This window comes from Stegodyphus dumicola, chromosome 4 (assembly GCF_044657685.1).
Source record: "Stegodyphus dumicola isolate Sdum_Otavi_A_Nest chromosome 4, ASM4465768v1".
Classification (NCBI taxonomy): domain Eukaryota; kingdom Metazoa; phylum Arthropoda; class Arachnida; order Araneae; family Eresidae; genus Stegodyphus; species Stegodyphus dumicola.
In genome coordinates, this window is record NC_140771.1 from 218,394,599 (window position 1) to 218,419,957 (window position 25,359).

At 32.1% G+C, this 25,359-nt stretch overlaps 2 protein-coding genes across 4 annotated transcripts in view; one reads left to right on the forward strand and one right to left on the reverse strand.

The window, feature by feature from the left end:
• The window catches only part of LOC118205118 (uncharacterized), a 36,066-nt gene extending 17,596 nt beyond the window's left edge, over positions 1-18,470 (reverse strand). Inside the window, exons 1-2 of one of the 2 annotated variants that reach the window (XM_085815993.1) lie at positions 18,318-18,470; positions 17,866-17,964 (exon numbers count right to left, since the gene is read on the reverse strand). In XM_085815993.1, the coding sequence (XP_085672119.1) occupies positions 17,866-17,964; positions 18,318-18,332 (114 nt within the window). In that variant the 5' untranslated portion in view covers positions 18,333-18,470. Of the gene's footprint in view, positions 1-17,865; positions 17,965-18,290 lie in introns of both variants that reach the window. The other variant, XM_085815992.1, reaches the window with a different exon arrangement.
• Positions 18,471-18,642: 172 nt separating this feature from the next.
• Positions 18,643-25,359, forward strand: part of LOC118196088 (putative lipid scramblase CLPTM1) — a 126,793-nt gene continuing 120,076 nt past the window's right edge. The window contains exon 1 of one of the 2 annotated variants that reach the window (XM_085815991.1): positions 18,643-18,808. In XM_085815991.1, coding sequence (XP_085672117.1) covers positions 18,749-18,808 — 60 coding nt within the window. In that variant the 5' untranslated portion in view covers positions 18,643-18,748. The remainder of the gene's footprint in view (positions 18,809-25,359) is intronic. The other variant, XM_085815990.1, reaches the window with a different exon arrangement.

Genomic DNA, 25,359 nt, shown 5'->3' on the forward strand with positions numbered 1-25,359 from the left:
AAAAAAAAAAAAAAAAAAAAAAAAAAAAAAAAAAAGAAGAGCAGTTTAATATTTATTTGTTTACTTTATTAAACATTTCTTTCAATGTGTGCATGCATAAAGCATACATTACGCATAGTCGAAATTAGAAAATTACAACCAGAAAACTATTTGATGTGTATTCGTGATATTTATAATGATGAGGAATTTGATTTAAATCATATCAAAGATGGAGTACATCAAGATGAAATACTACATTTTGTAAGGAATTATAAGCTGAATAAAATAAAAACATCTGCCCTGAAGATGAGGATAGTGCTGACAGATCAACTTCCAGTTCATTGCGTGCCGCGACGTCCCCCCCCCCACGCAGAGCAGAGTGAAATTGATAAACAGATTTCGGAACGGTTAGAGAAACAAAGGATAAGCCTTTATCCATTTTTTGCAGCAATTCCATGTTTTGTTTAATGGACTTCGAAACATACTTTCGCTTTGTAGATCCTTTACATATTAGTAAACATATATCGGAAATTCTATTTGACACAATCGAAAGTTCAAGCTTTCTTTTATAAAATTTCTCTAACAGTCTGCAAAAAATAATAAGCCAGATCCAATTCGAAGATTAAGGAACAACGCAATCTGCGACATTAACTGAAATAGATAATTAGATAGTTTTAGCTTAGCTTATACCGTCCGTTATACATTAAACGCGCATGCGTAAACATATTATGCGCATGCATAAATGCATTATGCATTTACGCATGCGCAGAAAGTTTGTAGCTTTGAGGTCCGGATTATAGATCATTCCGGATTATGAACGTCTGGATTAACTGAAATAGATAATTATATAGTTTTAGCTTAGCTTATACCATCCGTAATACATTAAACGCGCATGCATAAACGTATTATGCGCATGCACAAACGCATTATGCGTTTACGCATGCGCAGAAAGTTTGTAGCTTTGAGGTCCGTATTATAGATCATTCCTGATTATGAACGTCCGGATCAAAGACTTTTGACTGTATTATTAAGTAATTTTCTTTTAAAGGAATTAAAAATAAAAACAAACAAAAGCTTCTTTAGAGAAATTATTCTACTATTAAAAATCATGTACTGCTGAAATTCACATCCCACCTTAGACAAAATTAAATAAATGCATTTTTAAGTGATAAATCAAGTTGTGCAAAAATATTAAATATGAATACATTCATCTTAATTATTTAAAAAAACTGAATGTGTAGATGTGAAAAATTAAGAGAAAAATGCTTTCTAGATTATTCGATAGAAAGCTGACATCCTGAAAAATGAATACACGCATACACACACTCATACAATGTACGTCCAGAAAGTAAGTTCCGTTTGGTAATAAAAGTAAATTGTGTACAGCTACAGAAAAGTTATTTATTGCACAAAATTCAACAACTCTTAAACTACATTTCCACATAACTGCCGAAATATTGCAGGCATTTGTCATAGCGTGGCACAAGTTTTTGTATACCTTCTTCATAGAAATTTGCCGCCTGTGTCTTCAACCAGTTGGAAACAGTTTCTTTCAGCTCGTCGTCATTGTTGAAGTGTTGACCGCCAAGGAAAGACTTAAGATGTAAGAACAGATGAAAGTCGCTAGGAGCGAAGTCAGGGCTGTACGGAGGATGGTCAAACACGTCCCAGCCAAATCCCTGTAAGAGGTTTTTCGTCACATTTGCAGTGTGTGGTCGTGCATTGTCGTGAAGAAAAACACTTTTTGACAGCAATCCTCGGCGCTTATTCTGTATTCCGCGGCGCAATTTCCAAAGTGTCTCGCAATAAGCATCTGCTCTGATTGTTTGACCACACGGTAAGAAATCAATGAATAAGATGCCTTTCCAGTCCCAGAACACTGTGCACATCATTTTTCGAGGTGTCAAGATTTGCTTCGGCTTAACCTTTGCTGGGGATGAAGTGTGCCTCAATTCCATTGATTGCCGCTTACTTTCAGGGGTGTCGTAAGAAACCCAAGTTTCATCTCCTGTGACTATCTGTGTCAGAAATTCTTCGCCGCTTTCAGCATAACAGGTCAAAAACTGAAGTGCACTACCCATCCGTTTTGTTTTGTGTTGCTCAGTAAGAATCTTTGGTACCCAACGTGAGCAAAGTTTACGAAATTTCAGTTTTTCGGTTACAATTTCATGCATTAGTGATCATGCAATTTGGGGAAATTCCATAGCAAGAGCACTAATTGTAAACCTTTGGTTTTCATGGATCTTGTCATCAATCGCATGAACCAGTTCTTCTGTAACCAAAGATGGACGCCCACTTCGTTCTTCATCGTGCACATCACTACGTCCGTCATTGAACTTTCGGACCCATCTTCTCACCATTGAATCACTCATCGCTTTTGGTCCGCAAATTTGCTGATAAATTTCACTAGGTTTCACACCCCTCGCATTCAGAAAACGAATCACAGATCTGATTTCACAAGCAGCGGGATTTTCAATCAACACCGACATTGTAAACAAGCACAACAAAGCGTACGTGACTGACAGCGATCTCCAAATGGCGCGCGTTTCTTCTCCTTGATACAGAGCGTCTACTGCGCATGTGCAGAACTGCGATCGCAGAGCTGCAGCAGAGATAAATTGAAACGGAACTTACTTTCTGGACATGCCTCGTATTTATATGCATACACACATATAATGATACATATAATGCACATATGATTATATATTGAAAATATATGTACGTGTGTGTATACACATGCACGCATATATATACAATATACAATATATAGAAAGAAATTTTGTAAAGTTTGAGACATAAATTTATATTCCTTCTGGAACAGTAAGGAAATAATACTTTAAAGAAAAATTTAAAAAATAGCATCACTAGAGCAAATTTATATTGCAGATTAAAAATGTTGAAAGAACACACTTCGCAATGCTGAACAGCAAAATGTAAACAAAGGTCAGAAATGTGACATCACTCATGTGGGCGGAGTTAAACCCTTATCTGGATTGTAATTGGCCAAACTCAAGCCGTTGTCCTAGCAGTGTACATTTTGCTTATATGCGACCGGTAGACTGCGTGCTTAGTGCGAGAGCGTAAAAAAACCCTTCTGGATGGCCATTAAAATCTAAAACCTTTATTTTTTTTTTTTTTTTTTTTAAGTATCTAAATTTTGGGGGATGGGCTCAAGAAAAGTTTTTGCATAGAGGCCCAAGAGTTCTACACTACTGATACTAATGCATACTTTTGAGAAGTAATATGAATGAAGGTGTTACTTAGATAATGTGTAAGTAATGAATAGAGCTTCAATTTGAATGGCCTTGATACTGGAAGATGCTAAGCCAAGGTGAAAGTAGCACTTTCATTGGGAGCGGAATGAATTAATGCGATAACGATATGGAAATTTATTTCTTTAGTCGAATATGGTAAAGCACGTGACTTTTTGATTAGTGCAAGGTTTCTTAAACTTTTTGGGCGTGGGTACCCCCTAATATTTACGATTATTTTGCGGGACCCCATAAGCATTGCACAAATCCGACACACGTGTGAGTGAAACTATCAGTTTCTTCACTTGTACTGTAATGTACTATTGCAGTTTTAGGTCATTGACTTTAATTTTTAAAGTAAAATGAAAGTTTCTATTATTAAAAAAAAATTGCTTTGAGATGTTTTCGGTTTTTCTTTGTCTGTATTGTCTTATCTTTACGTATTTTCAGGTACATTATTTAAAAGTATTTGGTAATTGTAAAATTATTATAATAAGTTAAAGTAATAACAAAATTGCTAAATTTTTGGCAACCCACAGTTTAAGAAACTCTGGATTAGTGGAAGAAAGAAATCTGCAATCACAGTTTTCTAAAGAAAGCAGGCTTATGTTCATATTACACATAGGGGGAATCGTGAAAAGCCAACCCTTTCGCTGGAATTACTTCAGTTAAACTACCAGTGTCCCATAATTTCACCTACCTGGGCAATCATCAGTTATGGATTTAAATTTATTAATAGTTTTGAAGATAAGACATCATTACTTTACACGGGCGAAGATATTTTGGAAAAGAGGTGCACTTTGAAACTAAAGATAAGTCTTTCTAAATAAGCTTTCTACTGACAGTAGCTGACGGCGGGAATTGCACTGCATGGTAAACCAAGGTGGATGCACTACATGATGCTGTTTCGTTTGATAGACTCTGGTATAAAATTTAAAACAGTTATTCCTAATAGTTGAAATATAGCTTAAAGAGATTAATAGGCCCTTAATTTTAAGTTAAAAACACTAACTGTTTTTGAAATATGTTCAAGTTCTTTATGTCATCGAAACGATTGTAGTGAAAGATAGAAAACGATTTATAAGTAAGTCAAGAATTTCTTTAGAAGCTATTATCTTTAATGAGATCACTTTGAGTAAAAATTGAACAATTAACATGGAAAAGCACATAAATAGAAATTAACACGGAGCAATTCACAAGGAAAGCATCAATACTGAGAACTGATATTGATGAATATTATTCGAAATACAAGCCTCTTGCGTGGAAGTTCGTGATTAGATAACGAACCGGACGATTCTCCCAGATACCTTTCTTTTCTAAACACACATGTTTCAGTTCTCTGAATCTCTTCATTATCAAAATAAAAACTCCTTCAGCAGATAGGTTTAATTTTTGAAAGAAAAATTAGTCACATGGAAGCAAATTTTCAAACAGAGGAAAAGGAATGAGTAAACGAACTTTTGTTGGGGGGCCACAGGTGGTTGCATACATTTATTGACTATTGTGGAGGTCCTGCACAATGCATTTAGAACTAGAATTCAGGGTTTTTCGATTGAACACAGGATTAAAAATCATCTCCTTTTTTAGGTAAAGAGTTACTTTCAAAAGTGCTTCTTTTCAAAATGCCGTATCCTTTTCAACCTTCACTTTTATTAGTATTAAAAAAGAATACATTCTAATAATTTTATTGGCATAGAATATTTTGTATGGTACTTCTAAACGATTATAACAGAATGAGATATTTGTATAAGGAGATTTCATACTTTATTCTCTTTTGTTGCTAGTTTTCAGGTTAGGTTATACAGATATAAAAAAACATGCAACAGCTATCTGCTTAGTAGAAGAGATGCCATTGCGAAGGACTTTAAGGGAAAGTGGCTCGTATTCACCTAACGTAAGGGGAAAACCCTGAAAACCAACCCTGCAGCTAACCCATTAGCCTGGGATCGAACTCCCAGTATTCAGCGATTTAATCTTTCAGCTACTCATGAGGCTGTTAGTTTTCAGATTTTTTTTCTCAGTACAGTATTTGTTATTTATCATTAAATTAATATATTTTAAGATGCAGACTATGAAAAAATATGAAAACTTACATCTCATAGTTCTACACGCTTTTTGCTATTACATGAAAGATTTATTTTAAAATTCATTTTATTTAACATGATAAAACCTGCATGAATCATTTTCAATTAAAACATAATGACCTCAATAAAATTTTGAAAACTTAAAAAATAGCTCGCTATTTTTTTGAAGAATGAATTTTCAAGGAAATATATTTAAACTTCTCCCCAGTGACGGGAACAGTCCCTGGCTACGTAACGGTTACAATGCTGAACTATAATTTTTTTTAGGTAATTCAATGAACTTTATCATGAGGCGAGGATGCAATCAAATTGGGATGCCTTCATAACGGTGCCACAGCAAGAGGTAACGTGCACAAACTGAAGCTCAGTTTCTCCTTGAAACTGATTATTGGCTTCCTTATGCAAGTACGATTTTCAATTTTAGTTACTGATTCATTAAATAAAGAAGGTATTATATAAATCTTCGAAATCTTTATGATCTCATTTATACTTCCAAAAGGTATATATTTACGAAACAATATGTCACCTTTTTATATTACTTTTTTTTTTTTTTCCATCCATAAAAAAGCAGTCCAATGTTGCTAATGTTACCAACCTCGCTTCAAGAGATCCTGGTTGTATTTTTACATGTTATAAAAGTATAAATCTTTTCTTGGGGAGGGAACCACGAAAAACTCCTATACAGAAAGCTCATTCGCCGCAATGTGAAATGGAGTTGATCTCGCTGTTTTCAGCAATATTACGGTGGACCGCTAATGGATCTTAACAATAAATAGTTTTAATAATGGTAAAAATTTGAAGCTAATGCCTGATTTGCAACCCTGTTTATTCTTTATGGTGCATAAGTTGATGTATATTGCATGTCAATAGATAATTGGTCAGAGAGCTCCTTATCATAGGTATTATAGCACGTGGTTTAGCAACGTTACCTATTTTAGAAAGAAGCGATTTTAAATTTTTCCATTCGACTAAAAATTGTAAGACCTACTTCCAAGTGCTAATAAAGAGCTGAAATGCAGAAATAAGAACTTAAATTTACAATATATTCACAAGTCTTATAATTTATAGACACACATTTTAATTCAGATAATTTGCTTCCATTTTCTTTGTATTTTTCTTATAAAGTTAATTAAGGCTTTTAATTATATACGAAAATTCCATCTTCATTTCTTTAATTCATGCGATGTCAGACATAGTAGCGTAGCTAGAGGGGGCTAGTTCGCCTCAGACAGCATAATTTTGAGGCACCAATTTCATATGAAATAATATTTGATGGAGGTTAGTCCTGCGAATCTTTCAAGCAAATAAAGAACAATATGATTCTTTAATTTAAGAAGTTAAGAACTAATTTAAGAAGTATTTATGAAATCAATTTAAGAAGAAAGATACATTTTTTTTTGTAGAATTATATCCAAAGGAATCATTGCGAGATTTCCACAGCTACGCAGTCTTATACCATTTTTATTCATTCAAAACTGAAAATTACGAATACAGTCAAAAGTCGTTAATTCGGACACCCATAATCCGGAATGATCTATAATCCGGACCTCAAAGCTACAAACTTTCTGCGCATGCGCACAGGCATTTACGAGAGCGCGTAAGACCCTTACGGCTGCGAATATGTTTGTGCGCATGCGCGTTTAATGTGTAACGGAGTTATACGCTAAGCTAAAGTTATCTAATTCAGTTAATGTTGCAGATTGCGTTGTTCCTTAATCTTCGAAATGGATCCGGCTTATTATTTTTTGCAGACTGTTAGAGCAATTTTATAAAAGTAAGCTTGAACTTTCCATTATGTCAAATAGAATTTCCGATATATATTTACTACAAAGCGAAAGTATGTTTTGAAATCCGAAATCTGTTTATCAATTTCACGCTGCTCTGCGGCAGAGGGGGGGGGGGGCCGAAACGTCATTATTAGATTATGATAGATTAGAAAGATTATGTCAAATAGAATTTTCGATATATATTTACTAATATGTAATTTGTATCTACAAAGCGAAATTATGTTTTGAAATCCGAAATCTGTTTATCAATTTCACGCTGCGGATTGGAAGTTGATCTGTCAGCACTATTCTTATCTTCAGGGCAGATGTTTTTATTTTATTTGGTTTATAATTCCGTACTAAGTGTAGTATTTCATTTTGATGTACTCGGTCTTTGATATGATTTAAATCAAGTTCCTCGTCATTATAATTTGCTTCCGATAGGGAAGAAAGTGACCCAGAGGTTATTGAAAATGAAAACATTTCGATTGACAAATTAGTGGGTATTCTCAACACAGCAATTATAGGACTTGAACAGCAGAACTTTGTAACTAAACAAGAAATTATGTCTGTTTAATAGAATTAAAGAGAAAGTATTATCACATGAAATGAAGCAACTTACATTGAAAGAAATGTTTAATAAAGTAAACAAATAAATATTAATTTCTTTTTGTAAATTTTGATACCCTTTAGATCATAACTGTTCTTTATTTCATAAATTACGGTTTCATATTTTTAATTTTGTAATTTCTGCATGCCATCTTACCAGATTTAAACCGATGATCTATAATCCGGAAAAATCGATAATCCGGAATCGCTGAAGTCCCGACAAGTCCGGATTAACGACTTTTGACTGTATCAATTAAATTGTGATCTCGGTGCATTAAACTTACCGGGGGGGGGGGTAGTGAGATTATGCAATTTTTTCTTTCCAAATACGAGCGATATCTGTCAGACATAAATTTGTAATACGAGCTGCGTTTGTTTGTGCCCACTGCAGTGCGTAACTGGAATATGAGCTGAGCTCTGTTGAGGACTATCAAAAGGTTAATAAGGAAGTAATCCCTCAGTTAGAGAGAAGTGGTTCAAAGTTTTATTTTCGTTATTATTACTAAAGAAAGTGAAACGGGAATATGAAAGGTGGGTCCTATTGACATTTTACTATTTGTTCTAAAACACAGTTCTTCAGATAATGTAATTTTTTACTGCTGAGAATTTTTTTCACAATTGTGTTTCTAGTTGTGATAAAAGTTTTTAAAATAAAAATCATTTTAGAACTACAAATGATTAATTTTGTATTTAAGAAATAGTTCTGTCAGCATAGAACTCTGCAATAGGTGGCTTTGCAAACAAATATTTGTCTGTTTTTAAATTTTAAAATGATGGAATTAAATTTTTTTCAGAATTAAAGGTAGATTTTTAATGTATTTTTCTCTTTGTCGTTTTTACATTCAGGCATTTGCTTATACCAAGAGGAGAGACAAATTCAAAGACTGCCTAGGCGGACACACTCAGAGTCCGCCCCGGGTGCCAATTGTTCTAGCTATGCCGAATATCATTTAAATTGAAAATTTACAGAATAGATTATAGAAATGATAGCATTTCTAAGACAATCTTCAACATGTCTAAAACAATTGGTTTCTTTCTTTGGTTTTCCAGACGATTGTTTGAAAGCAATGCTTTATGTATATTTTCAGAAAGACTGGTCATTTTAAGAGGTAGTCGTTTTAAGTTATCACACAAAAAATTTGGCTATAAAACATATGAATTACATTTTTATTTTAAAGCTCCTACTACTTTTAAATGCGGTAAAAATTTTATAATGTCCGATGCAGAATAGACAAATCAAAATTCCTAAATAAGACAAGAATAAAAAAAAATAGTACCAATGCAGCACAAGGACAAAAAAAGGGGAGAAGAAAGAAAGACAGCTTTGATTATTAATAATTGTTATCCTAGAGTTTATAATCTTATCGAAAAGTGAATCAGCATTTTTAAATATTGGAAATGAAATTTACTAAATCTACAGACGGCAATGAACGAATAGAAAGTATAAATTCATTACAGCGCTTAACATTGCACAAGTGAAAGACGATCACTGAATGTATATCCTTTCTGCTTTGAAAAAAAGCCTATAGACTCCCTATGAAGTTTTTTTCCATTCTAAAGTAATCCAGATGTGTTCTTAGCTTAAGGGGTTGTGTTATTTAAATTCTAATGTGGTGTTGCTATGGTTACCCATGTCATTAGCGTCAACTCTCTTTGGCAAAACATTTCATTTTCACCTTGGCGAGAATCCTGCCAACCCATTACTCTGACGTCAGAAAACAGGTGTAACGGTAAGCACCATCTATTGCCAAAAGGCTACATTCACACTTCTCAAAATTCCCTCTTAAGTGCCTTTTGAATATCTACAGCAACACCCCTATACTTTTAAGAAACCTTAAAATGCACATAAAAAGTTTGAAAAAATTAATGTGAACTTTTATCAAGATTAAATTCCTTTTCGGTGGATTGATAAGATGATTGTTATGCTGCTATGCACAATTAATACAGTAAGTCCAGAAATCCACAAAGCTTGGGACCAGAGGTTGTGCGGATTTCAGGACAGAAAAGATAAATCGTAATATTCAGACTAAAAGTGCAAAATAAATAAGGCATATTAGATACATTTAATTAAATTATTATATACATTATTGCAATAACTTATAATATGCATTAAATTATTATTACATATATAAATTGATTATATTATTCATTGTATTATATATACACAGCATCGAGGTTTGCCGATTTCACCTCATGCAAAGACTTTTGGTGTTAGAATCACTGTTGCTGTAAAATTTCAACAGCTTTTCTTTATTTTTCTGTATATCATACACAATCGTATCGTAATTCCATACGATTCTGCTATAAACCGAGGAGTAGCACCTGTCTCCATGTTTTGCAGAATTTGCACTTTTTGCATTACCGTCAATGCAACATGTTTATGTTTTTCAACGTTGCAAGCATTACTTATCTGTAATTGCATTAAAAACGGTTGAAATTTAAAATATTTTGAATTTATCCATAAAATATCCGTATAAAAAAAACACAGCATTAAATAATCTCGTGAAATAACAAAGCTCAGAAAATACAACGTGAATCATGAACTTGAAAGAAGAGTTGAGTGAATAGTCAGCTAATCTTTGGAATATGGTAACAGGCAGTTTGGCAAATTTTGGTAGGTGATAAAGGTTACTACAGTCAAAAGTCGTTAATTCGGACACCCATAATTCGGAATGATCTATAATCCGGACATCAAAACTAAAAACTTTCTGCACATGTGCCGCGTTGACACATGCGCAGAGGCGTTCACGCGTGCACGTAAGACCTTTTACGACTGCGCATATGAGTGTGCGTAAGTGCAGAATACGTTTTCGCGCGCGCATTTTATGTATAATGGACGTATAAGCTAAATAATTATCTATTTCAGTTAATATTAATGATTGCGTTGTTCCTTAATTTTCGAATTGCATCCGGCTTATTATTTTTTGCAGACTGTAAGAGCAATTTTATAAAAGTAAGCTTAAACTTTCGATTATATCAAGTAGAATTTCCAATATATATTTGTTAATATGTAAAGGATCTAAAGCGAAAGTATGTTTTGAAATCCGAAATCTGTTTATCAATTTCACGCTGCTCGGCGGCAGGCGCGTAATGAATTGGAAGTTGATTTGTCAGCACTATCCTTATCTTCAGCGCAGATGTTTTTATTTTATTTGGCTTATAATTCCTTACCAAATGTAGTATTTCATCTCGATATGCTTCGTCTTTGATATGATTTAAAACAAGTTCCTCGTCATTATAATTCGCTTCCGATAGCGAAGAAAAGTGACAGAGGTTATTGAAAGCAAAAAAATTTCGATTGACAAATTAGTCGGTATTCTTGACACAGCAATTATAGGACTTGAACGGCGGAACTTTGTAACTGAACAAGAAATTATGTCTGTTTAATAGAATTAAAGAGAAAGTATTATCACATGAAACGAAGCAACTTAAACAACTTACATTGAAAGAAATGTTTAATAAAGTAAACAAATAAATATTAAGCTTTTTTTTTTTTTTTTTCTTTTTGCAAATTTTGATACCCTTTAGATCATAATTGTTCTTTATTTCATAAATTACGGTTTCATATTTTAAATTTTATAATTTTTGCATGCCATCTTACGAGATTTAAATTGATGATCTATAATCCGGAAAAATCGATAATCCGGAATCGCCGAAGTCCCGACGAGTCCGGATTAACGACTTTTGACTGTACCTAGGACTTTGGCAATAATGTGAAAAGTACCCAGTTCCAATTACGGATTAAATTTGTCTGCGAGAAATGAGAGATCATGAGATATGTCATGTTACATATATGGACGAATCACAGTTCTTTAATCGGAAAAGGGAGGAAATCTGGAAAAATATCTGCAGTACTTTATAGCATTTTGTATTCAGCTTCATTCTGTGTTGTGTGAAACAGTGTTGGTTAATTTTTGGATCCCATGGCCCTATGTAAAGTGAATTCGAAATGGGTATTTAGTGGGATTGAAAGGGGTAGTAATAAGCGTTTTTTAAGGTTGTATGAGACAGAAGTATAGATTGCTTATTAAGTTCTATTAAGCAGTATATTCTACCTGGTACAATAATAATATCTGATTGCTGGAAGTCATATGCCTGTTTGGAGGATGAAGGTTTTCAACATCTTGCTGTTAACCATAAGTATCATTTTAAAGATCCTGAAACAGGCGCACATACGAATAGGATTGAGATTCTGAAGAAGATTAGGTAAGATAGTATTTTTAATCATTTGAGGATATTATTTTTATGCATTGTTCTAAATCTAAGGAATAAATAAATTAATATGCTATTATTGGAAAATTGTCATTAGCAATGAATTAGTTTAAAGTAATTAAAATTTTAAGCTAATTTTTATTAATTTAATGTATGTGTTTATTTATATTTTAAGTAGTGTTTTTTAATTTAATTATATTTTAATTAAATTATAGTCATTTTGTGAATTATATGTTTGTAGCATTTTGGAATACGATTGAGTAGAATACGTTGAGTATTTTCATGCATTTTCGTGAAATTTTTCTAATTTATGAGAAAAAAACAGTGTACATGGATATAGTGAAGAGTGTGCGCAATGCCATTTTTGTGCAATTCTGGGATGTTTTTTTAAGTAAAAATAAGTCAATGTGTACATGGTTTAGTGATATTTTAATTAAATGATAGTTATTTTGTGAATTTTATGTTTGTAGGAATTTGGTATACGGATTTGGAAGGAATTGGTATAGGTGGAAGTAAAGTAATTTGCGTAAACATGCATGGAAATAATTTAAATATTTGACACTAAGTATTTGCAACCATTTTTTAATGTTTGCGTTATAAATTCGCAGGTGACGTTTATAATAGATAATTTAGAGGGAAAAGTTTTTGGATATTTTATTTATTTTATACGTGCAAATGTTCATCCTTGGAAAGGGTATATACTTTTTCGCGATCAGGTAATTTCATATATGTTCTTTTTACCGAATTTAAAGATTGACAAAATTTTCATGCATTTTCGTGAAATTTTTCTAATTTATGAGAAAAAAGCAGTGTACATAGATAAAGTCAAGAGTGTGCGCAATGCAATTTTTGTGTAATTCTGGGATTTTTTTTAAGTAAAAATAGGTCGACGTGTACATGGTTACGGTGTATGTGACATTCTGTAAAACGCGGGAAGGAGTTTGCGATTCTGCACTTTCTCAAAATTTTGCAGTTAATATTCGTCATGATCACGCACTTTTGTTCCATAAAATTTCTAGCATAAGCGTAATTCGGCTAGCAGATTGTTAGAAAAAAATGTTGAGTAAATAATAATAAAAAAAAAAAGAAACCTGTCTTTACTTCGTGAAGACAAAATGGCGCCGGAAAAAAAAAGTAGAAGGTTGCTGTAGCAGGGTTGGTTGCCCAAATTTTCGCCCAAAATCGCCAAATTACCATAATCCAAAGATTAACCGAATCGTCTGCTTTCTTACCTCAATGCAGATTAGCGGGAAAAAAAACTTATCACGATGTCAATAATTCGGTATTTCCGTTATGACTCATATGACGACATTGTTCGGTAAGTATTTTTGGGTTTTCATCCGCAGAGAACCCGTTGGCGCCGTTCCATTTTTACTCGCCAAGCTCGCGTTTCATCGACGCTGAGGCGAGCCGTAAACGTGATACTTTGTAAACGTGATTTTTAGTGCATGTAAATTCTAGTTAGCAGACTAAACAATATATTAAGCATATGGTAGTAAAAATTCACAGTTAATAAGCATGTAGATGTAAAACTAACAGGTTAAACGTGATATACGGAAATAAATTGGTATTAAATTTAAACAGAAATTAATTATTAAATTATTAACTTTTGTTATGAATTTTGCTGATTATGATACTTCTCATTTTAACCTATGCCATTTGACATAAAATCAACCTGCTACTTACTAAACCGCTAGCCTGACCAAGTATGTGACATTATGAGACATAAAGAAAGGTTACATAAAGTTAGTAAAATGTAAATGTCACTTCTTTCAAATATGCCCAACTATTAAAAGTGTAAAATATTTAATGCTACTTGATCAATTACTTAAAGTTTATTTCATTTTCAAACTTATTAATAATTATGTTAATTCATGTTTAGTAATAATACATACTACTTATGGATCTATTTTATTTTTAGGATGGTATTACAAATGTGAAATGCAGGCATCGCTAATATTTTTAATTGAATTTATTCAGTTCGCGTTTACTCATAGGTCCTGAATTTTTTTCCATTAATGGTCCTTAATTTCTGTGTGCAGAAATGTGTATGAACTCTGATTAACAGTTTTCAGTATTTTTTTTTATTTTATTTTTTTTTTTAAGTTACTTGCATGCAGGTTAAAGCAATTTACATTGAAACAAATACCCATCCTTTTCATAATTTATTTCACAATACTAATAACCTTCAACAGTAATCAAATTTTCTTCAGTAGCATTGTTAATAAAACTTGAACATTACACATTTCATTACTTTTCCTTACATGAACTATATTCCTTACACCAACAGTGGTTTGCTATTTTGATGACCATGGGAATACATCAAACTATTCTGTCACAGATAATCAGTAATAAATAGTATTTATTATTAAAATTTAATAATCTATTTATGTCACACCTGCCATCCTCTGAAAGGTTATTGTAAGAAAAGCATTAACAATATATTGTTACAATTTTACGCCATAAAAATTGATTTATTATCATAATTTTAGGTGACAATAAACAATAATAAAAATAAAAGCATTACTTAATTATTTAAAATGCACATTTTTGCGGAGTACGAATACGAATTATTTGAGCGTTTCGAAACTCATGGTTCTGCATGCGTACAGCTGTTAATAATTAAGAACACAACGTGAACAGCCGTGTTACAAATTAGCATTCACCCCTCCTGCTTTATTTTCTTCCTTTCATCCCGAACCGAGAACCGGGATCTACGAAAATATTTCTATCTATTCGTTGTTAAAAAATTAAGAAAAAAAAAGTAATAAATAAAATAATAATAGAAATCTGCAAATGCGAAAACCACAGTGATAACGAAACAAAATGGACGCAAGATGAATGGTTGCAACAAGCGAATAGGTTGAATCCGCTGGGTTACCAGATTTTAACTATTATCGCCAAATTTGGCAATGTTTACATTCACCGGGTTCTCTCCGGAAGTGCTTCCGTATTTTTCTTCGATATTTCATACTCAATGTTGCAGTTTCTGGAACCTATAAACTGAATGTTTATATTTTGAGAGGCAACGCGGATTTCAGGATTTTCGGTATTTGACTGTAGTACAGTTTTTTGGCATAACCTATAATGCTTTTACTAATCATACATATTTTAGCAATTACTACTGCATGAAACAATTTTTTGACTATTTTAATGAATCAAAACATGATCATTCAATATATTTAAATAATGCATGCATTTATTCAGTATGTGTAATATTAACAGAACTTTGTTGTGGATATGTTGCCCTGGCCTTTCGGTCAACGTAAAGAACAGTGCACAAGATCTGCATTAAACTCTGCCACTGCTGATGCGGTTAGAGTAGATTTAAGGGTGCTCCTTAGATTATCGCTAAGTTGTTGTTTCATTTAATGTAACTTGAGTGGGCAAACGCTATGGAAACCCTATTATGACATAATTGATTGCATGATTGCGGTGAATTTGAATGATAAGAACTATGTTGTTATTTTGTGGTTTACATGGTAAAATATCTGAATGTGAAGATTAATTTTGTTTTTGTAAATGAAGGTTTACTTGATAACTATTATAAGTGTCTTGTTTGTAGAAAGGAAATGCATATGATCGAAAGTCTGAGAATACCGGCACTAGGGAGGATATTTTTTACTCTTATTTTTGTGAATTTATGTGGCGACATCAGTATACAGATTCTAGTTCAGACAATTTTAGGAAGTTTTTGGAAGCTGTTAAGGAATTTTGTTTGATTGAAGACATGAAAATTGGTAAATAAGCTAAGTGGATAGATATTTCCTTTGTGTAGTGCTAAGATGAATTTCCTTTTTCATGTTATTTCATTGTTTGATTTAAAATGTACTTTACTGAGATTAAAAATTTTATTTTTTCGGCTAATCTTTGGAATATGGTAACAGGTAGTTTGGCGACATTTTGGTAAGGCGATAAAAGTTACTAACTAGGAATTTAGTAGTGTACATGGATAAAGTCAACAGTGTGCGCAATGCCATTTTTGTGCAATTCTGGGATGTTTTTTTAAGTGAAAATAGGTCGACGTGTACATGGATGATACCGTGTATGTGCAATTCTTAGAAACGCGGCAAGCAGTTTGCGATTCTGAGCTTTCTCCCAATTTCACACCTAATCTTCGTCATGATTAAGCATTTTTGTTCCATAAAAGTTCTAGTATAAGCGTAATTCGGCTAGAAGATTGTTGGAAAAAATGTTGAGTAAAAAAAAAAAATAAAAAAAAATAATAAAAAAAAAAAAAAAAAATAAACATGCCTTTACTTCGATAAAACAAAACTCGCAGGTTGCTGTAGCAGGGTTGATTGCCAAATTTTCGCCAAGTTACCATAATCCAAAGATTAACCATTTTTTCTTTTTCCCATGACTTTTTAAATAAATATAGATCAATGTGTACATGGACAAAGTCAAGGGAGTGCATAATATTTAGTTTGTGCAATTCTCTGATTTTTTTTAATAGGTCAATCTGTACATGGATACCAAGTTTGTGCAATTCTTTGACTTGTTATTTTGGATTTGTGTATCGGCTATTTTTGTACCAAGAATCACTGCTACACAATAACAAGTCAAAGAATTGGACAAACTTGGTGTCCATGTACCGCCAATGGGCACCCAGAAATATATTTTTACGATGATCCTTTTTCTTCCACAGGTGACTACCATGTATTAGCACTGTGGCCAGACAATGTGAAGGGCAAGACTACTCCTGATTTGAGGAAGATGCCAAACCAGGAAAGCCCCAGAACCTGATGGACGAGCTGTCCTTACCATAATGCAGCCGTCAAGAGCAAGCCGTAAACCAAGGGCAATTTTTTTGGCTTAAGTGGTAACAGATGGCATGAGTAATTCTTAAAACGGAGCACCTGCTTTTAAGTTATGGCACTGATTTCCATTAATCTAGGTCATCACATGATAAGAGATTTGACGAACATAAACATTCTTTTTTTACAGGTCATGCGACTCAACAAACATCAGTTAGGACTTGGAACACTTTGTGCAAGCTATGTACCTAAAAACTCTATCACTTTTATTCTTTTTCTTTGTGTGTCATAAATAAATTGGTGTTTTTCATACTTAATTGCCATAATTATTAGCCAAGATTCTTTAATATTAGGTAGGATGAAATATGTGTTATAAACCATTATTTTTAACATACTGCTTGTAGAAGTAAAAACTGTGAACAGAGACTGTATACTACTATTTATACAGAAAATATTATTTGCTTGGATGTGCCTGTATCCCATATTCCTATGTTTTTTCCAACTAAGTATTTTACAAAAAATAATAAAAATCTAAAAATTCATTGAATATGAAATTAATTATTAAAAGTTGAAACATGAGTAAACATGAGTAAATAGACTACACTGCTATATTCACACAGTATACTAACCTATATTAAGAAAGTTAACAGAGGCATATTGAAAATATCAGTCAATTTGGCCATTCGTTCAAATGTTTATGTTGATGATGAGAGACATCTAGGGTCTCAGTAAGGCAAAATTTAATTATCAAACCATGCAGTAGAAAACCGGACAAATTTTTAATTTAAAAATATCATTTCTTGGGAACAGCATTTTGAGCCCCATTTCCAAGAACAGATGCATCTGCCTAGTTATGGCACTGGTTTCCATTTAATAAGCCCACTTTAGACAAAACCAGATCATTGTAGCAATATTTTTCGAGCAGAAAGAGAAATTATTCTCAAGAAAAAATAATTAAAGAATTTAAAAATATTTTATCAATAGAAAATGTACTGTGAATGTTTAAAGCGAAATTTATGTACTAAAAGTATATAATCTGCAAGTAGTAACTGAGGGAAAATTAACCACAAATTACTCAGTGCACTAAAATTTTGTACACTTGAAGAAATTAATCCCAGGTTTCTTCCTTCCTCCCTATACATTTGGTAAGAACCTAAAAAAAAAAAGCCTTTAAAAATTGGTACAGATATTCTAAATCATTACTTACCTGCATCTGTCGCTGTAGCTCTTTAAACTTGGCCATGTCACGCATTGTTTTTGAAGTAGTAGTAATATTACGTGAAATTCCTTGACACTTTGAAAATGCCTAAACAAACAAATAGCAATAAGGATTCTTATGCAAAAGTTTAGACGCAAATGCATGCATTTAAATTTCATCAACAAGAGATCACGCAAGAAGATTGTGATCTATATAAATAACATGATCCTATAAAAAATATTTTCTTGACAAAAATTCATTCGACACTTATAACATCTTAATAATTTACCGGAATTCATCACTAGGATATAAAAAAAATTAAATTCTATCAAAGTATACGTTTCGAAGGTAAAAGCTTTAAAACCAGAATAATATTTCATGAAGCACTAATAAAACAATATAAATAAAATAAAACTGAATTAACACATAGTAACCTTATTCACGATAGAAGGATGAAATACCTTTAATGTATTCATAATTATTCTCCAAGACGCGAAGTAATAGTTACCGTCGATATAAACGTACTTCAGAAACGTCCTACAACAGTATAATGTCGAGACATAATAATGTTGCCAGGTTCCAAACTTAGATTTTTCTAAAGAAAACAAAACTTAAAGAAATTTAACTTTTCAATTTTGAAAACGGCAAGCTATATTGTTTATCTTTTGAAATATCGTCATCCATTTTATTTGAAATTAATATCAAATAAGAGTTCAGTTTTACAAGTTTCTAAAGACATGAATTAAGTTTCTACTTAATGTAACTGTAAACCGTGTTATCTTAGTGCTGAAAGGAATTAGGCAATTTTCTTTCATAATTCTGGGATTTAAGGGGGTTATTGATTGTAAATTTACTGCTGTGAAATTTTAATATTGTATGAGCAGGAATAAGTATGAGTTCTGAAGGAAATGCTGTAGCTTTAAATGAAGCTTCTGAAAGTACTGAAACAAGGGTAAAATAATTTTAATTTCCTAAATAATTATCCAAGCCGTATGTAGTTGTAGAATGAGGTTATATTTCACTTTTTTTCTTAGTCATGCATAGCAGATATTTCACGCATTTCTTGTTTACTCTCAGTTCGAAAAGCGTATGTTTATGTTAAATTTTGATTTGATTGCTATTCTTGATTTCTATATGTTTCTGTATTTCATAGCAAATTTGTGCTGCTTCATCGGAATTTGTAAAACTATTAACGTATTTAAAATCCTGATTGCAGATATTTGAAAGACGAGTGTAAATCGGTTCAAAATTAACGAAATATATGTCTCATGCATCATATATAAATTACAGACGATATATATTTGTTTGTTATACACCGTTAATACAAATTTGCAAAATTACGGTTATATTTGCGATTGTATTTCATCTTGGTTGGAAGCAGATATGCACTATTTACATTTATTTCCATCTTGATTAAAATGAAAGTAATATAAGTCTAAAATATAATCAATATTTTAGGTGTCGGTATAATCAATCAATGTGTGTAAAAATTATTTATATATTCATGCTTTATTTTTAACTCTTAACTTTTTATTTTAAGTTTAGTGACTCCTTTACCGAAAAAAAAAAATCTAGTTTCGTTAGCCCAATGAATAAAGGTTTCAGTGCTCTAGTGTAGAATTGGGTGCCCCTTCGATTAGCGACAATTTTTTTCAAATTTCAAAATTGAAACCTCACTTCTGGTTACCATGATAGTTTTAACTTTGTTTTAGCTTCCTGATTTCATTTAAATGAAAATAGATTGATGTGTACATGGACAAATTTAAGCCAGTGCACAATGCGTAGTTTGTGCAATTCTAGGATGTTTTTTTAAGTGAAAACAGATCGATGTGTACATGGACACAGAGATTGTGTAATTCTTTGACTTCTTATTTTGATTTTGTATAGCGGCCATCTTGAATTGTGCCTTCCTGGAACCGATCTTAGCGTCAAAAAAGAATCGCCAAAAAACAAGGGGCACCCAATTGTAAACTTTTACCGATTTCAGACATATTTGTTAAATAAATTAGTAGTAGTTTTCTATACGAATAGAAAAGAACAAAACCCTCGATAATTTGGACTTAATACGTCATTAAAAATTTTATTTATTTCTCCAGAAAATAACACTCAAATTCTATTATATCCTCTTTCAACAATATAATACTTTACTGGATAGTACATTATAAAAAAAAATATATATATATACTGTGTTATTTCAGCAAATTCAGAAAAAATTTCTGTGTTTGAAGTTACTTATGTGTAATGTTTTTTTAAAAAAACTAGGAAAATTTAGGAATTTCAAACATACAAATTGTAGGTACTGTCTAAATTGCCGGTTGCATTAACCCTTTGTGCTTGAGGAGGCAAACCAAAACCCAGGGCTATGGAGTTGGTTGGGAAAATGACTGACTCGTGGAATTTCAATGACTCCGACTCCATATATATGTAAACATATAAACATGGGTACAGCTTTTTTTTTAATATAAAAGTAGTAGATGCTGCAGATAAAAATAGATGCATAGCAAAATTTTTATGTTAATTAGCATTTATTATGAAATTGGAAAACTGGCATTAGTAATTTCTAAGAAATAGTAACTTCTGCAAGATCTTCTTTGTTAGAGGACTATAGATCCAATTTGATAAACTTCAGAATTGAGAACTTTCCACACTGACTTAAGTAGGAAGAAGAGCTGTTACTGTTATGGCTACTTCCTTTAACTCTTCAGAATAGATTTTCGTAAGTTATAAAAGAGGTGTCTTGCAAGAGCAATCATATTTATCTATTTCTTCAAAGGCCGTGTATAAATCTTGTTTGTATTTTTTCATTTTTATATCTAAAGGCTTTTAGTTCTGTATTTTCATTTTCTTTGCCTTAGTCTTTTCAATATTATCCAAATATTTCTCAAAATCTAATTCAGCAGTGGAAGAAGATGATAGAGACTCAGTTGCAATATCTGCAGTTTGACTGTCCTGATTTGAATACTCTAGTTGTTCTGAGAATAATTTTATTCTGAATGAAAGTTCATAGATGGCTTTCTTTGCGTTTTTAATTTATTTGTCATCCAACAAAATTCGGCGTTTTGAATCTACATTTATTGAACCCAGCGAGATCTTATTGTCTAGCAAACTAATTTCTCTTTTCTTCCTTAAAGAAATGATTCCTTCTGCAATAAACCCTCCATTTCAGAAAGAACAAACATTGCATTCTTCCAGTCTTGCCTCTTGTTAATTTTTCAGATTGTAGCTTTTTGATGGAACTGTGAAGGCTATATACGGTATAGAAAGAACAGTTTCCAATTCTGCAAGATCATTCCACAGTGTTTCTGTTAGTGAAACATTAAGGTTATCTACATCTTCAAACATTCTCGTCTCCTGTTAATTCTTCAGATTGTAGCTTTTTTGTGACTATATATGGTGTTGAAAGAAGGATTTCCTGTTCTGCAAGATCACTCCACAGTCTTTCTGTTAGTGAAATATTAGGGTTTTTTACATCTTTTGAAAACGTTCTTAATCCTAACACCCACTATATCATCAAATATGTACTTCTCCATTGCGTTGCTCCTTTTCCTGCTCGCTTCCTAAGAATAGCATCAATTTTGAGAGTTCGTGCTGCTTACCTCAATTGACCAATGAGATTAGTAACTAAATGAATCAGTTTAATCAATAATGGCAAATATCACATCTATTCTGCTCCCTTATATTTATTTACTAATATGTCAATAAAATAGAAAATAACTGTTTATTAATGTATATAGGTCATAAATAAAAATAACTCAGTTTGTTATTAAATTTTTTTTTCAATTCACTTTAATTTCATTTCAAATTAAAACTGGAGTCGGTGTCGACATGTTTTTTAGTGACTCCGACTCCTTTTACCCAAAAATCTATCCGACTCCACAGCCCTGCCAACAACTCTGTTGCTTTTCTGTGTGTTAGGTGATTTTTTTATGGATGACTTTGATTCCGTGTGTTTTAGTGACTCCGACTCCTTTTACCCAAAAATCTATCCGACTCCACAGCCCTGCCAACAACTCTGTTGTCTGTGTGTTAGGTGATTTTTTTATGGATGACTTTGATTCCATTTTTTATGGATGATTTTATGATTTCATATGCAATTTCTTCCTCCCTGGTATCAAGTTGTATATGCATAGCTGTAATTTCATTCTTCATAAAGAAAAGCTAGAACTTATCTTCTCTTGAACTGATAACTTCATCATATTGCACGGTTACTGGGCTCTGTAACATTGGAAATACTTTTCCTGTTTTCACAACTAACGTCAAAGATACATATGTAACAATAAATCTAAAAAAACATATACAAAATTAAAGACTGGCAGTTGTTTTATGTGCATGTGTTGTTAAATGCACTCATGAAACGATATTGCCCAAACCAAATCTAAATAAATATCACTACCACTGGAATCATGCCATCAAACCAAGTAGTGATCGAGAATCAGTTCTTGAATCACCACATCAAATCGAATGATGACTGAGAGTCACCTCTCAAGTGAAAAAAAGAAAAAAAAAAGGTTGATCTTTACATTATGGTAACTTCGCGTTTCTTTGGCGAAAATTTGCCGACCAACTCTCCTACAGCAACCCTCTATTTTTTTTTTCCCGCCGCCATTATGTCTTCACGAAGTAAAGACATGTTTTTTTCTTTTTATCTACTGAACACTTCTTCCAACAATCTACTAGCCGAATTACACTTATGCTAGAAATTTTATCTAACAAAACTGCTTAATCATGACAAATATTCACTGCAAAATTGGAAAAAAGTGCACAATACCATACTCCTTACGCGTTTTTCAAAATAACACATACACATAAACCATGTACACACCGACTTATTTTTACTTAAAAAAACATCCCAGAATTACACAAAAATGTCATTGCGCACACTCTTCACTATATCCATGTACACTGCTTTTTTCTCATAAATTAGAAGAATTTCACGAAAATACATGACAATTTTCTCAATCTTTAAACCCGGTAAAAAGAACATATATGAAATTACCTGATTGCGAAAAAGTTTATACCCTTTCCAAATATGAACATTTCCACATGTAAAATATCTAAAAACTTTTACCTCTAAATCATCTATTATATTATACACGTCACCAACGAATTCATACCGCAAGCATTACAAATACTTAGTGTCAAATATTTAAATTATTTCCATGCACGTTTACTTCAACTTAAACGTATACCAAAGTCCTACAAACATAAAATTCACAAAATAACTATCATTTAATTAAAATATCACTAAACTATGTACACGTTGACTTATTTTTACTTAAAAAAAATCCCAGAATTGCACAAAAATGGCATTGCGCACACTCTTCACTATATCCATGTACACTGCTTTTTTCTCATAAATTAGAAAAATTTCACGAAAATACATGACAATTTTCTCAATCTTTAAACCTGGTAAAAAGAACATATATGAAATTACCTGATCGTGAAAAAGTTTATACCCTTTCCAAATATGAACATTTCCACATATAAAATAAATAAAATATCCAAAAACTTTTACCTCTAAATCATCTATTATATTATACACGTCACCAACGAATTCATACCGCAAACATTACAAATGGTTACAAATACTTAGTGTCAAATATTTAAATTATTTCTATGCACATTTACTTCAACTTAAATGTATACCAAATTCCTACAAACATAAAATTCACAAAATAACTATCATTTAATTAAAATATCACTAAACCATGTACACGTCGACTTATTTTTACTTAAAAAAAATCCCAGAATTGCACAAAAATGGCATTGCGCACACTCTTCACTATATCCATGTACACTGCTTTTTTCTCATAAATTAGAAGAATTTCACGAAAATACATGACAATTTTCTCAATCTTTAAACCTGGTAAAAAGAACATATATGAAATTACCTGATCGTGAAAAAGTTTATACCCTTTCCAAATATGAACATTTCCACATATAAAATAAATAAAATATCTAAAAACTTTTACCTCTAAATCATCTATTATATTATACACGTCACCAACGAATTCATACCGCAAGCATTACAAATACTTAGTGTCAAATATTTAAATTATTTCCATGCATGTTTACTTCAACTTAAACGTATACCAAATTCCTACAAACATAAAATTCACAAAATAACTATCATTTAATTAAAATATCACTAAACCATGTACACGTCGACTTATTTTTACTTAAAAAAACATCCCAGAATTGCACAAAAATGGCATTGCGCACACTCTTCACTATATCCATGTACACTGCTTTTTTCTCATAAATTAGAAAAATTTCACGAAAATACATGACAATTTTCTCAATCTTTAAACCCGGTAAAAAGAACATATATGAAATTACCTGATCGCGAAAACGTTTATACCCTTTCCAAATATGAACATTTCCCCGTATAAAATAAATAAAATATCCAAAAACTTTTACCTCTACATTATCTATTATATTACAAACGTCACTAACTAGTTCATACCTTTACTTCATTACAAATGGTTACAAATACTTAGTGTCAAATATTTAAATTATTTCCATGCATGTTTACGCAAATTACTTTACTTCCACCTTACATTTAGAACAATGCATAAAAATAATATCCTCAAATAATTAAAAATGCTAACTTACCTATTCTTCTTCAGAATCTTGATTACGTGTCCGATAAACTTTTCTTATTTCTGTTTCAGGATCTTTAAAATCATACTTATAGTTCACGCCAAGGTACCAGGTAAAATAAATAACTTAATAAAACATCTTTACTTCTATCTCGCACAACCTTAAAGAAACACTTATTACCCCTTTCAATCCCACTAAATACGCATTTCGAATTCACTTTAGTTAGGACCATGGGATCCAAAAGTTAACGAACAATGTTTCACACAACACAGAATAAAGGCAAATACAAAATTTCCAGATTTTTTTCCCGATTTCCCCCCTTTTCCGATTAAAGAACCGTAATTCGTCCATTAATATCACATGACGTATCACATGATCTCTCATTTCCCTCACACAAAATAATGCGTAATCGGAACTGAGTACTGCTCACATTATTACCAAAGTCCCAGGTAGTAACCTTTATCACCTCCAAAATGTCGCCAAACTACCAGTTACCATATTGTAAAGATCAGGCAAAAAAAGTTGATCTTTGGATTATGGTAACTTGGCGATTTTTTGGTGAAAATTTGGCGACCAACTCTGCTACAGCAACCCTCTATTTTTTTTTTTTTTAGCCGCCATTTTGTCTTCATGAAGTAAAGACATGTTTCTTTTCTTTTTATTTACTGAACACTTTTTCCAACAATCTACTAGCCGAATTACGCTTATGCTAGAAAATTTATGTAAGAAAACTGCTTAATCATGACAAATATTAACTGCAAAATTGGGAAAAAGTGCACAATCGCAAACTCCTTGCATGTTTTTCAGAATAGCACATACACATAAACCATTTACACGTCGACTTATTTTTAAGTAAAAAAACATCCCAGAATTGCACAAAAATGGCATTGCACACACTCT